At 47.3% G+C, this 13,483-nt stretch overlaps 1 protein-coding gene and 1 long non-coding RNA gene across 3 annotated transcripts; both read left to right on the top strand.

Moving 5' to 3' along the window:
* The first annotated feature begins 3,400 nt into the window (after positions 1 to 3,400).
* LOC132465083 (uncharacterized) lies at positions 3,401 to 5,445 on the top strand. Its single transcript, XR_009527451.1, has 2 exons — positions 3,401 to 3,750; positions 4,583 to 5,445. It is a non-coding gene; the product is annotated as an uncharacterized LOC132465083 (long non-coding RNA).
* A 1,626-nt stretch (positions 5,446 to 7,071) lies between these two features.
* Positions 7,072 to 12,089, top strand: LOC132465012 (uncharacterized). Of its 2 annotated transcripts, XM_060061690.1 has the most exons (8): positions 7,072 to 8,142; positions 8,238 to 8,451; positions 8,630 to 9,211; positions 9,324 to 9,913; positions 10,028 to 10,194; positions 10,289 to 10,390; positions 10,541 to 10,798; positions 10,956 to 12,089. In XM_060061690.1, the coding sequence occupies exons 1-4, from the start codon at positions 7,573 to 7,575 to the stop codon at positions 9,632 to 9,634; spliced, it is 1,677 nt and encodes a 558-aa protein (XP_059917673.1). In that variant the 5' UTR covers positions 7,072 to 7,572; the 3' UTR covers positions 9,635 to 9,913; positions 10,028 to 10,194; positions 10,289 to 10,390; positions 10,541 to 10,798; positions 10,956 to 12,089. The 2 variants fall into 2 exon arrangements, with proteins under 2 accessions (XP_059917673.1, XP_059917664.1); XM_060061681.1 differs by having other exon boundaries at positions 9,324 to 10,194.
* The last annotated feature ends 1,394 nt before the right edge of the window (positions 12,090 to 13,483 follow it).

Genomic DNA, 13,483 nt, shown 5'->3' with positions numbered 1-13,483 from the left:
TGGTCCGTCCTGAGAACATAGATCTTTTGATCAGCCACAGGGAAGGTCGCCTAGTTCCACAGCCGTTCAAGATGGAGGGAGATCTAGTCCTCTGGGACGGCCCACTGGGCAAAACTGTTGGCGGTACTCACCCTGATCTCTTCGAGATGGTCGACCTAACGCTGCACCAGTCCGAAACCCACTTTGCAAGGTCCATGAGAACATCCTCAAGGGTGTACAAGGAGGTCCTTGTGGACACCATAGACCTGAGTGACGAGGACCCAACGAGGATGGAAAAAGTGACACCCAGCAGCACCACTGCCACGAATAAAGAGGTGTTTGAGTGGTTCAAGTGGGACAGTATTGGAGCAGCATGTGACCCGAAATGCGGGAGCTGCAAGTGCAGCAAGTGTCCCCCGGGAGGCAAAGAGATGACCCTTGGAGAAGAAAGGGAGTTAGAGAAAATAAAGGACTGCCTCTCTTATGTGCTAGTAGACAAGCACAGTGACGCCCCACACTGGGATGCGGCCTACCCATGGAAGGCCGACCCAGCGATTCTGCCAGATAACCGCCGAGCAGTGGAAGCAACCTTCCGGAACACAGAGGCTCGACTGGCAAGAGAACCTGTATGGAAAGCGGCATATGGAGAGCAGATCCGCGAGATGATATCAAGAGGAGCAGCCATCAAGCTCACAAAGAAAGAGATTGAGGGCTGGAAGGGGCCGATCTGGTACATCAGCCATCTGGTCGCCCCGAATCCTCATTCTAGCTCAACGCTAGTGAGGATAGTCTGGAACAGTAGCCAGGAGTTTAAAGGGATGAGCCTGAACAACCTTCTGCACAAAGGCCCTGATGTCCTCAACCAAATCCGAGGCGTCCTCCTGAGATTCAGGAGCAGATTGTACGCTGCTCTTGGTGATGTTAAAAAAATGTATAATTCAGTGTGGCTGAAGGACGAGGAGGTACACCTCCATCAATTCCTCTGGAGGGATAACCCCGATGATGAAATCGGTGTGTTTGCCGTCGTCAGGGTCAACATTGGCGACAAGCCTGCCGGATGCATCGCTCAGGTTGCCATGAGAGAGACGGCAAACCTGCCCCAGTTTGCATCCATGGTTGCAGAACGCCGGATCCTGACAGAGGACTGCTACGTGGACGACATATTGACGTCACATAATGACCTCCAAACCCTGATTAAAATGACCAAAGGAGTGGAGGAGATCCTAAAAGCAGGGGGTTTCTCCCTCAAGCCCTGGGTCCTGACAGGCCAAAGTGGGAGGAGTGAAAAACCCACTGACCCCAACAACGTCGGGTCGACAGAGCCAAAGACCCTGGTACTCCCCATCGCAAGGGGAGCATCCCCTGAGGAGCTTGCCGAGGGATCAGTCTGGCAGGAAGGCCCTGGTTTTTTGAAGCTGCCTGAATCAGATTGGCCGGTGAAAACCGCCGGAGAGATCAACCCCTCTGTCACTGAAGAGATCGGGGAACTTCGGAGGAAGGCGTTCTCGGCCCTTGTCACAGCAAGAGCCCTGCCCAGGAAATGGTCGGGCCCAACCAGCGTTGCGCTTGTGCGCCTTGTGGTCCCCCGAAGATTCAGTTCACTGACACGGTTGTGCGGGACCATCGCCTGGATAAGACGAGCAGTGGAAATCTGGCTGGGTGGCAACAGCCAGGCCCCAGTTGAGTCAAAGTGGGAGGCAAGACCATGCCTGTCTGCGGAAGAAAGATCAACAGCTTTCAAAGATGTAGCTCTCGAAGCTCAAGACGGTGTCAAGTTCCGCGACACAACCCAAAACCCCAGTCACCACCCGTACCCCTTGTTGGCTGGTTGGTGCAAGCCTAGCGCTGCCACCATGTCCATCACATTGCTCACTCATGAAGAGGTAAGAGCATGCATATCCCCAGGCAGTGCACCACACAACTGCCAAAGGGATGTGATTGGTTGGACATTGGACACTTACACTTCCACATGGGCATATAAAAAAATAATAATAATAATAATAATAATAAGGGTGTCACTAAGGGGTCCTTTCATTGATTTTGGTAAGTTGCCTGGATCATAAGATCAGCAACTTAAGTGGGAGGTGTTGTGTTTTCTATGGAGGTCTACCATTTGTGTAGTCTTGTTATTTCTTATTTACTTATTTAAGTTATTGATAAACGTCTGAGGCTCGGCAGCCCAATGGTGTAGTGCCTCTTTAAGAGAACAGTGTGCTGTGGGTCCATGTGACCGGTGTTCGCCCAATAAAAAGGTGGCGCAAGAGTTGTATTGTTGGCACATAACTTTGACCCGGTGTGCAGCCACTTGGTAAGCTCCCTTAAATTCTTGTCTTCTTGTCTGCTTTCATGTTGTCAAATGATGTTGCTTGCTATGTTGTCTAATGATATCGCAATAGCGCTATGCTCCGGTAGATCCCAGTACGTTGCTAATAGCCAAAGTTAAAACTATAAACATTTCAAATACATAAATCCATTTGGACTTGTGACGTCGCTGTCCCATCCGTGTCCATCCATGTTTGTATTTATTTCGTTTTATGAACGTCGATTAAATGAATCGCAGGGACCGGCATTTGTGCTGTACTTCCTGGTTTGCCGCGGGGCATTCTGGGAGCTGTAGTTTCCTATTGCAGAGATTTGATTAGGATTTGAATATGGCGCATAAGTGACATTTGAAACGTGTACATTAATGATTATGAATTATTATTATTATATATTTGTATTTTGATGAATGCAGGTGATGTTTGTGTAATGCACATGAGAAGTAAAACATTGCATTCCTTATTTTCCAGATTTATTACCTGCTTTCCCTTTGTTGAAAAATAAACAAACGAGTGGAATACCGAGTAATATTCTTTGTACACCGGGTTACCCCTTCCGTGGGGAGAAAACGGAACAAACACGCTGAGACGAGGATTGACTAGGCGGAAACCCCATTGGGTCAAGGAGAGCCTCCATTGTAGTGGAGAAATTCCTGTATGTGCATAAAGTAAGGCTGGGACTGAAGTTCAAGCAGTGACTTTGCAAACCTACTCAGGCTGTTGTCGTTGTTGTTTTTCTGCACGATAAAGTCTTTTGTCAATTCTTGCTCCGGACCCCTCGATTTCTTTCGCACTCTCTCTCTTAAATTAGTCTAAGTGTTTTAAATCTCGATTAATCTCCGTTACAGGCAAGCAAAATTCTCTATAAAATGTATGATACCCTAGTGCCAACTGATGACCTATTTGTCCCTTCTATCGTTAAGCAAAGCTTCAGGAATCGGTTTTACAGATGTACAATTGAAGTAACACAGGGGACTTCTCTCAACGGCAAAGCGTATGCTTCTCATGTAGAAGGCCTGAGGTTCAATGTCTGCCATCTCCAAGATGTGATCAAAGCTAGCTTCAGTCAATTTGAAGACTATTTCAAAATTAGATCAAGCAAGGCTTAACCTACCCTAAGTGTTCCAGACTCTTCCTGTTCCAAAAAGCCTGAGACTTGGAATTCTAAAAAAAAGTGTGTTGTCGTGGCCGTACCTGCCGGTTTTTGGACTGCCTCCGAGGTCCTAACACATTACAAAAGGTCCGAACAAATCCGAACGAGGTCCTAACCTGCTCCTAACCAGGTCCGAACATATTCCTTCAGAGATCAAAGAGTTTCGAATGAGATCCGACCACAGTTCCGAACAGTATAGGTCACGTGACACGGGAGGGGGCGGGAATATACGATGAACACCGCGTTAGAGTGGCAGCCATTTTTTCCACCGATTACGGGAGATAAAACATCGGTAGAAAGGTTTGGAAACTTTATTAATACTCGACACCATAAAAAACAAAACAACAAAAGCTCTAATAGTATTAGTGTTATAATGTTCCCGTCCCGTCAGCACGATATTCAACTTGTGTTTCAACTTTCTTGTTACGTCGCTTTGCTAACAAGCTTCTGACTGTAATAGCTACATACTACCTGATACATGCTAGCACTGTGTGGCTATGGTGGGGATGATTTGACAGAATCAATAATAACTTATTTATTTGTTTATTTGCCGTATGAACGCTGGCGATTTCTCGGGGAAAGCCATAATAAATGAATAGCGAAGTGAATAGCGTCGCTGTAGCCTACATAGCCTACTCGCTGTACATGCTAGCTGTGTGGCTATGGTGGGGATATTGCTGATATGACAGAATCAGACCAATAATAACGTATTTATTTGTCGGATAAACGAAATAGTTGTGCCAAGTTTCATCCCCTCCGGTAATGGAGTCTTGTTATGTGCTTGAACAGCGCAAACAGGTGTATGAAACAAGTTTAATTGTGCCAAGTTTAATTATTAACAATAATGATCCTTTAGTTTGCCTGCTTTTATTTTGTGAAGCACTTTGTGCTACAATGTCTTCGTATGAAAATATTGATTGATTGAATAATACAAATAATGATGATAACATTAATATTATTAGAACTTTATTTGTATAGTAATAAAACAGTAATGCAAAACATACCTACCCACCTACAAACATACATCTATATATATAAATACATACACATGTATCATTTCTACCAATCTGTCTGTCTGTACACACAAATAGCCTAGCTCGACATTAACCTGTTTTACATTTGATGTTTGCAGATGAAGGAAGCAAAGCCTGATTCCTATTGGAGGGATGTATGCCTTAAGTATGCTCGGGGCCAATTCCATTTTACCACAGGCAAACGGCCAGGGGCCACAAAATGGAAAAAGGCCTTAGAAAAAATAGATGCTTGCCCGCTGCAGAAGCAAATGAACACCAAGGATCTGTTTGGGAGAAGCCTTAAGTGCTCCTGTGGGTTCCACAAGGTAGGTGAAATTATTTACTAATTGATTGTTTGCTGGTTTGTTTGTTTGTTTTTTCCTCTGGTGGGCTTCAGTGATTTTGCAGTAATGCCTCTGATGTTTTCAAAGCCTGTTTGCTTTTTATTGATTTTCTTTTAACATGTCAGAATAAACACTATTCAATACTATCATTCTATTTTGTGGATTTATTTATTGAACAATATGTATCTGTACCATTCTGGAGAAAACTAGTATAGTAGTGTAGGATTCTTAGTTGCATGTAGCATAGCATGGCCCTCTTTTTGGAACCCCCCCCCCCCCCCAGCCAGCAGATCTGTCATCAGGCGCTGCTGGGTCTAGTGACGCAGGAGTTAAGACGGACGAGGCAGGGAGCACGGAGGTAGGGAGAGGAGAGACAGAGGAGGCACAGAGGCAGCGAGAGGAGGCACAGAGGCAGCGAGAGGAGGAGAGACAGAGGCAGCGAGAGGAGGAGAGACAGAGGCAGCTAGAGGAGGAGACACAGAGGCAGCGAGAGGAGGAGAGACAGAGGCAGCGAGAGGAGGAGAGACAGAAGCAGCGAGAGGAGGAGACACAGAGGCAGCGAGAGGAGGAGACACAGAGGCAGGGGCAGTCAACGCAGAGGCAGGGAGAGGAGACGCAGAAGCAGGAGAGGGAGTGCAGTGCTGCCTGTGCAACCTGCATGTGGAGGGAGACCGGTTCACCAGGGGCGGACTGGGGGAAAAAAGTGGCCCGGGAGTTTCTGTCAGACCGGCCCACTCAATACACGGCGCGCGGCCCACTAAGTACACGCCGCGTTGCCCACTCAATGGATCGTGCGTATCGAACAGTCAGTGGCCTTCTGGGAAAAATACCCATACACTTAACATTATTTTGGATGATTACAAAGAAATTACATCATATATGTATGTTTGTTTTTTAATAACATTTGGATCCACCAATTTGCCTGGATGGACACATGGAATAAAATGATTATTGGCTATTGTAACACTCCAAGGTAGGTATAGTTTGCTAGATGAATATGCTTAACTCTTGGCTAGTATCAGATGGTTATACAAGTATAACTACAAAGCCTTAAGGAATGAATGTCAGCAGAGAAAGACCACACAATAAAGAAACTGGAATCAGAGGGTAGAATTAGCATGAACAATATATTAGAAATGAACAGAACAGAACATACGATGGGGTGTGAACATCAGTGGTATCAGTAGTGTTGCATGCTGGGTGTGTGATTGTTTGTGTGTGTAGGGGTGCTGAAGGTGCATAACAAAACAGTAAGTTACATAACGACGTTCCCGAAATTCAGCCGTGGTGCAGAGTTATAGCCACTCCGAGCCAGTCGCACATTGAGCTTCCCCCAAATGCGCTGTTTTGGTGGCTGTAGCTATAATGCAAATGAGGAGGAGCGAGGCGGGTCAAGGAGGAGGGTGGGGGTGTGGCCCTGAGCAGCTTGCAGCCACGGTACCATTCGCTCTGTTTACAGTGGATGTATCGCAATGGCGAGGCTCACACAGCCTTTAGCCGTGTTCTGTAAATATTCTAGAACACACGGGAGTCCTGGAGCTCTATATCAAAATATTATCATATAGCCTACATAGATATCTATATCATATAATATTATAACGGCCAAAAGATGTGTGAGCCGATATTATGAATCTCAAACGACCGCGTTGGGTTCTCCGACGTTCCTGGTTCTTCAACGTCCTCATCAATGTGAAGTAGACTGAACCACGACAAGGAGGAGAAAGGGATCGTTGCCGGGCAGCGCTTAGGCACCTCCGCCTCCGGCGGTGGTCCCTCAGCGGGTCTCAAGCTGGAGACATTCGCCGCAAACAATCCCTTTCTCCTCATGGGTTGAGCGCATGCGTAGAACTGGGTGCTGCGTTGCGTGTATGTATGCAAATCCAAATTCTCTACCTCAATCCGCACAGCTGAGAACACTTCGGCTGTGTAAGAACCAATTTAGAGGTGTTTATTAATAAGGTGGAGATCTTTTCTTACTTTGGACTTCCGAAGTCTGTAAAACACATATTAGAAGACACTTAAAAAAAAATTGAAAAATAGTCACCATGAGTGTGAAGACCGATTGCGAGTAGCAGTATAAAAGTCAGTCAGTGCGATTGTGATTAGATAGGTATAGCTCTTGGAGAAAATTACGCTTGTGCCGCTGTGATAACCATTGTAGGGCTGATGCGATGATGGGCGTGGGCCGGTACATAATAGTATTTTGGGCCATCGGCCCACCGGGGATGTCCCCGGTATTCCCGATGGCCAGTCCGCCCCTGCGGTTCACCCAGCACCTGTCGGACCACCACACGGAGGAGCAGTGTGATACCTGTGGGGCCAAGGTGCAGGGTACTGTTGGTCTTTTGAACCACATCCAAGTGGTTCACTATGCCTTCAGGGTACCATCAAAGCCGTCTCTGCCCCCTTCTTCATCCTGCTCTGCCGTGCCACACCACACGGCAGCTCCACCACCTGCAGCACACTTCAGGGTACCATCAAAGCCGTCTCTGCCCCCTTCTTCATCCTGCTCTGCCGCGCCACACCACACGGCAGCTCCACCACCTGCAGCACAGAGGGTCAATTGGAAAGGTTTCCTGCCTGACCAGTTCAGAAGGGTGATCCAGGAAGCCGATCAGGTCTGGGTTTCCAAATGCTTGTATGAGCCTACAGGCCAACTAAAGCAAAAGATCCAGGCCTGCTGGTTTCACCCTCCACTGGAGCCCAAACCATCCCCTCCTGAGCCTGGCTGATACTTCCGGCAGAGGCTGTTTATCTGGGCACCGATGAGGATGTGGGGGATCCCCTCAAAGTGCCCCCAGTGTTCCTCAAAGATGAACAGCTCCGGGATTTACCGGAAGGTAAGGGAGGTGATCGACGTGGATAGCCGCTATTATCTTGTGGGAGCGGACTATCCACGTTGCTGCAGGTGCTCGCAGCCGGTCTGCCCATGGAGCCGCGACATGCTCTCGCAGCTGGATGTGGCACACAGGAGCCTGTTTCCCGCTGTCCTCACAACACAGCTGGCTCTGGATAGGAAAGTGATGACCTTCCTGAAGCCGAGGACCAGCGGGAACAGTTCCTCCTACCTCCAGTCTGCCATAGAGGAAGGTCACAGCGAGGAGTGGGCACGGCAGACCATCCGCTACCTGGCTGACTGCGAGCTGCACAAAAAGATGGCTACATTTGTCCCCTCTGCAGCCATATACCCTCCTCCACCACCCTTCAGGCCCCTTCCACTCGCCCAGTGGTTTGAGACAGTCCACTCCAACGACATCCTCAGCCACGTGGAGGAGATGAAGGGTGTGATCACTTCAACGTATGGGAGAATCCTGAAAATGGACTCCACAAAGAAGGTGAGGGTTTCAACAGTAGAAAAATATACAAAATTTTATAATTACAACCAAACAGGAAATTGGTTTACTTCATAGTGCTTGTGTTTGTTTTACAGGTCACCAAGAAGCTGGCTGGTGCAATCGGGGACAGTGCCGCCTGGATGTCGAACATCGGCAACGAGTTTGGCCAGGTGTTGAACTCTGTGCTGACGACGGGTGAAGGTGCAGGGTTAGAGGAGTTGTGCCAGGGCGTCGTCACCCGGTATAGGAATGCGGGCCAACCTGAACCTGAGGCCATCTATGTTGATCGGGACTGCTGCAGCCAGTCAAGTGTGTGAAAATTGCTCTCTCACTCACACAGACACACTAACACACACACAAACACACTGTTTGTATTAAATGTATTTATTTAATACCAATGCTACTTTGGGGAGAAGTGTCAGGCAATTGGGAGTAACCACACAAAGGTGTTGTGGTCTATGGTATTAAGAATGGTTGTTTTTCACAGGTGTGTCTGCAGTGGCGAAACTCTTTCACCCATGGAGGTCTGCAGTGCGCCTGGATAGCTTCCATTTTATGAGGCGCTTTAACTGCGGCCTCACAACAGAACACCACCCTCTCTATGGCACCTTTTGTGCCAAGCTTTCCGCCTGCATTTTTCTCTGGGACCAGGAGGATGTGCAACGCCTGAAGGAGGCCAAGAGAGCGGAGTGGAAGAGCAGCCACAGCGGACATACTCCCACTGACGACCAGCTCATGGCCACCATCAGCCCAGCTGAAATGAAGAGGCACTGCAGGAGGAGGACGCGTGGAGTGGAGGAGATGCGGAGCAGTATTTCAGGGCTCCTGGAATCTGTGTGGGAGCTCACAGACACCACAGGGCTGCGTCTGGTGAGCCATGACAGCATGCGCCACGTATGGGAAGTACAGCAGAAGCACCTGGAGTGCCTCCAAGACCCTGCAGGTGTTGCACTGTACACGAAGGTGGGGACACTCCAGAAGGGCGGCAAGGAGCTGGACATCCTTAGGTGTGGTAGGGGGTCCTCCTCCCTGGAGAGTTTCCACCGGCACCAGTGTGCTTTCATTCCAGGTACATTTGCATGTGTTGTGATTATTCAAAATAGCACAATTACCACTGACGGGTATTCATATGTATTCACTTTACAATAACGGTTGACTGGACAGAGTGTTTTGTTTCTTAGGCTGGCGGTGCAATGCGGTGCACATGCAAATGTACATGCTGGAGGGTATATCAAGATGGAACATGGGCCGGGCCAAGGAGGCAGTAGATGTGGAGGGGGCCTCCACCCTAAGAAGCTTCGATGTTCGGTTGATGTCCCACCTTAACAATCTAAGCCAGCGTGTGCATGGTTGTGCTCTGGTGCCAGAGTTCACCCTTCCTGGGAAACCTACTGTTAAGAGAGATCTCAGAGCAACACTGGTTGCCCGGAGTATTACATCCCCTCCTCTTTTTCTTAGGCACCCCCCTACCCAGAGGACATGCATTTCTTGAGTGCAAAGATTGTGCTATTCATGTAGGAGATGGATGTATGTACAGTATGTATGTCCTTTCTTTATCTTTGTGTTTATGCTGGTTACAGGCGAACGCATAGCCGTGGAATATTTATTGGAGCAGACCAATAGAGGCGACCTGCTGGCTCCATCACAGGCCTCCATCTCAGAAATCCCCTTGCCGGTGCTGGAGGAGGAGGAGGAGGAGGAGGAGGATGATGCCATCAGCATGCCTGCCATCAGCATGCCTGCCATCAGCATGCCTGCCTCTGTCACAGAGGTCAATAACATACAATAAGATAAATGAATGTAAAATTAGCATTGCTCACATATTAGAAACAAGAGTGTACATTTATTTGCTTGTTTTTTCTTTTTCTCTCTTATCACTTTTCAGACCAGCCAATGTGATTCGAGGGGCGTTCCGGGGTGGGACGCAGTAGATGCCCTTGCTGCCTACCTACTCGCATTAAACCGCACCATCACGGCCTTGTCAGCCAAGGAGGAGGCGGACATAGTTCGCCTGTACGCGGCTTTACATGCGATGGATCGGAAACCTTCAAGGTACAAAATAGTAATTATTATTATTATTACACCAAAATTAAACATACAGTCCATGGAATGAATTAAGCATATGGATGTCTCTTTCACCGTTCAGGTACACCCAGAAGGCAAAGAAGAAATCGCATGCGTCAGGAGGAATGTGGAGAGCACCGAGGAAGCCGAGTGGCTCTGCTCCTGGACAGCAGGCGGCAGAGAGGTGCTTGACCACAATTTGATATCATTTTATGAAATGTATTTATTATGTGTAGATTATTTTATTGAAATCCCTGTTGACATTGTCACTTGGTTCTTCATGACTTTATATCCTTGTTCACAGTACATATCATATCATCCTTCTCTCCCACAGGCTGTACATGACTCATGGCCAAGCAGCCCAGGACCCCGAAGTTCACAGGGTCTGTGAGTGTGTCTGCCTCAGACTCTTAAAAGAGTTTGAGCAGTCACGCAACAGGCCAAAGGACACAAAGGGGAAAACAATGCCCATCCCTCAGTCCATCGTAAGCGTGTACAGCCACATCAAACAGCTGCTGGAGGACAGCAGGGTTGTCTGTGATGACACAGACCTGGTTCTGGTGCCAGTAAACAACACCACAGTCTCTTCATGGTATGTGTTATTTCATTTACCTTTCCCATACAGTCAAGACAGTTTATAAAGATTTAACCTCAAGAAAAACCTCCACCTGCATGCTGGTTAGAAAATATGTATTAACCTTAGGGAGGGAGGATAGGCTTACATAAAATAATGAATGCTTGTGTTGTAGGCTGCTTAGGAGGGATAAAAGGAAGGACAGGGACATGCTGCTGCAAGGCACTGTACTGCCCAAACAGGTGCCCCTGGCAGAGGAGCCTCTCCCTGCTCTGAACACCCTTCCGGCTGCCCCTGTGCAACATGCACATGGGGCAATGACATTTGAGGAGCCTGAAAATCACGAGGGGGAAGCTTTCCCCCGCCAGCGCACTCTAGCGGCGAACAAGCCTCCGCCATCTCCACCTCCCCAGTTCCCTCCACAATTTGGGCCAGCTCCTCCATTTCCTCATCTTCCCCCATATCCGCACTTTCCATTTCCATATCCTCATGCACCTCCACTTCCTCATGCTCCTCCATTTTACATTTCTACTCCATATCCTCATGCTCCTCCATATGCTCCTCCATATGCTCCTCCATATCCTCATGCTCCTCCATTTCATGCTCCTCCACTTCCTCAAGCTCCTCCGTTTCCTAATTCCCTATCTCCTGATGCTCCTCCATCCCAGCCAAGGCAACGCGCCTGGAGGCTCAATAAAGCTGCCCAGGAGGATGAGGAGCTTATGTCAAGGGGGGATCCGCCACGGAAGAGGCTGAGAAAAGAAAACTACCACTATACTTGCAAGGGGTGCGGCCAGGACAAAAATAAAGTCACTGGACACACCCAGCTGAAGGGGCGGTGGTATTGTCCTGCCTCAGGAATGACCCTGGTAGAGTGGAGGAATAGTGTGTAGTTGCTGTCTTTCTGTGTCTGTCTCTCTGTTGTTTGTCTCTGTCTCTCTGTCTGTCTCTCTGTTGTTCGTCTGTCGTTAAAATAAAGTTTAATAATTGTATTTGAGCCAAGAACAGCCTTCACGTCTTTATTTAATTTCCTCTTGAATACCAGGACAGTGAGTGTCATCCATAATTGAATGTGATTGTTAAAACTAAAGCCAGTCAGAATCAGAATAAGCTTTATTGCCAGGAAGGTTTGCATCAACCAGGAATTCTTTGTGGGTAAGTTGGTGCAGAACATGTAATTGCACAACAAACAGTCAACATAAGATAAATAAGACATATAGTATAACCATATATAAAAAGAAAGAATGTACAGAAAGTGTATGTGCAATGTGTAAAGATAATTGTGTGTTACTGTAACACAAGGGCTTTTTATGTTAATTAAGTGTGTAGTGGAGTAAGAGTCCGTGTGTGTATCTGGGGGGGGGGGGGGGGGGGCTTGTTGATGAGGCCAACCGCAGACGGGAAGAAGCTGGTTTGGTGTCGTGACGTTTTGGACCTGATGGACCGCAGCATCCTGCCGGATGGGAGTGATACAAAGAGTTTGTGTCCAGTGTGGGAGGGATCTGGAATTACTTGCAGAATCATTTTACATTTATACACAAAACCCAACTCTCTTTGCTCAATTTGGAATTTGTTTCATTCACTTGTGCTGCACAGGTGTAGTCTCTCAAATAATTGAGTTTACCAAAAAAAAAAGGAGCAGAGTTATTTATGTACGTACAGTTATACACTGTTAATACTGTTGTAGCTTTAAATGTAGCATGTGACGTTTTGAGTTAATTGTTTGAATATTGATTTGTTTACAAACAACATATGTTTATTTGTAAGACAATTTGCTTTAAAGGCATTCATGTGCATAACTGCATAATCACGGGGTTATTACTGTGGTGATTTATAAAGAGTTCCTGTGTTAACAAATGACTACGTTACCCAAAATGCATTGCATGTGTACAAAGTGACACGTGACTCGAGAACAAGCGAAGATGCAAGCGATATCGCCAGAGCCCAGGTTCGAATCCTGCAAAAGACATGAAAATTAAATTGATGATACTGTGTGTAAACAATGTTGAAAAGATAAGAGAGGTGATAAAAAATGATATAGTGCACGTTTTCCTCCTTTTTTCTCCTTTTCTTTTTCTCTCTTTCCCCCCTCTTTCCTCTCTCTTTTTCTCTTTTACCCCGGCCGGGCAGTCCCTTTTGCCCCTTTTTTGGCCGTACCCTCCACTGAATGGACTGCTCAAACAAGTCCAAACAAAGTCCTAACAACTCCTAACAGAATCCTAACAACTAACAAGAGCGGGGCAAAAGAGCCAATCACATGCTTTGAGACAGCTGCAGCTCCAAGGTGGAGGAAAAAGAGCCGATCATCAGTTTCTCAAACTTGACTTACAAGGGAAATGGAAGGAGTTCATAGTGTCATAATTTATCAGTAGCTGTGATATTGTAGCTGCTTAATTTCCTGTCTGTCTGTCTGTCTGTCTGTCTGTCTGTCTGTCTGTCTGTCTGTCTGTCTGTCTGTCTGTCTGTCTGTCTGTCTGTTGCCTACAGCAGCCTAATGCCTGCCTCTCGTCCTATAGAGATGCTAAAGGAAGGAAAGCCAGATTCATACTAGGCCGGTGTCATGGTCCTGTTTGCCCAGGGGAAACACAATTTTTCTACAGGCCAGAGACCTGGGGGCAAACATTGGCGGGCAGTGATAGAGAGGATTAAGAATTGTCCCCTGACCCCTCTATTTGGCCTACCTGTCTAGATGTGAGACAAACA

This window comes from Gadus macrocephalus, chromosome 1 (assembly GCF_031168955.1).
Source record: "Gadus macrocephalus chromosome 1, ASM3116895v1".
Lineage (NCBI taxonomy): Eukaryota > Metazoa > Chordata > Actinopteri > Gadiformes > Gadidae > Gadus > Gadus macrocephalus.
This window is presented reverse-complemented; position numbering and strand designations above follow the sequence as displayed.

Bases quoted from the DNA above. Each gene is read 5' to 3' on its own strand.
- LOC132465012 (XM_060061690.1), top strand. From the start codon at position 7,573: ATGAGGATGTGGGGGATCCCCTCAAAGTGCCCCCAGTGTTCCTCAAAG. The intron at 8,143-8,237 runs GTGAGGGTTTCA...TTTGTTTTACAG, and splicing joins AAATGGACTCCACAAAGAAG to GTCACCAAGAAGCTGGCTGG. The intron at 8,452-8,629 runs GTGTGTGAAAAT...TGTTTTTCACAG, and splicing joins GGACTGCTGCAGCCAGTCAA to GTGTGTCTGCAGTGGCGAAA.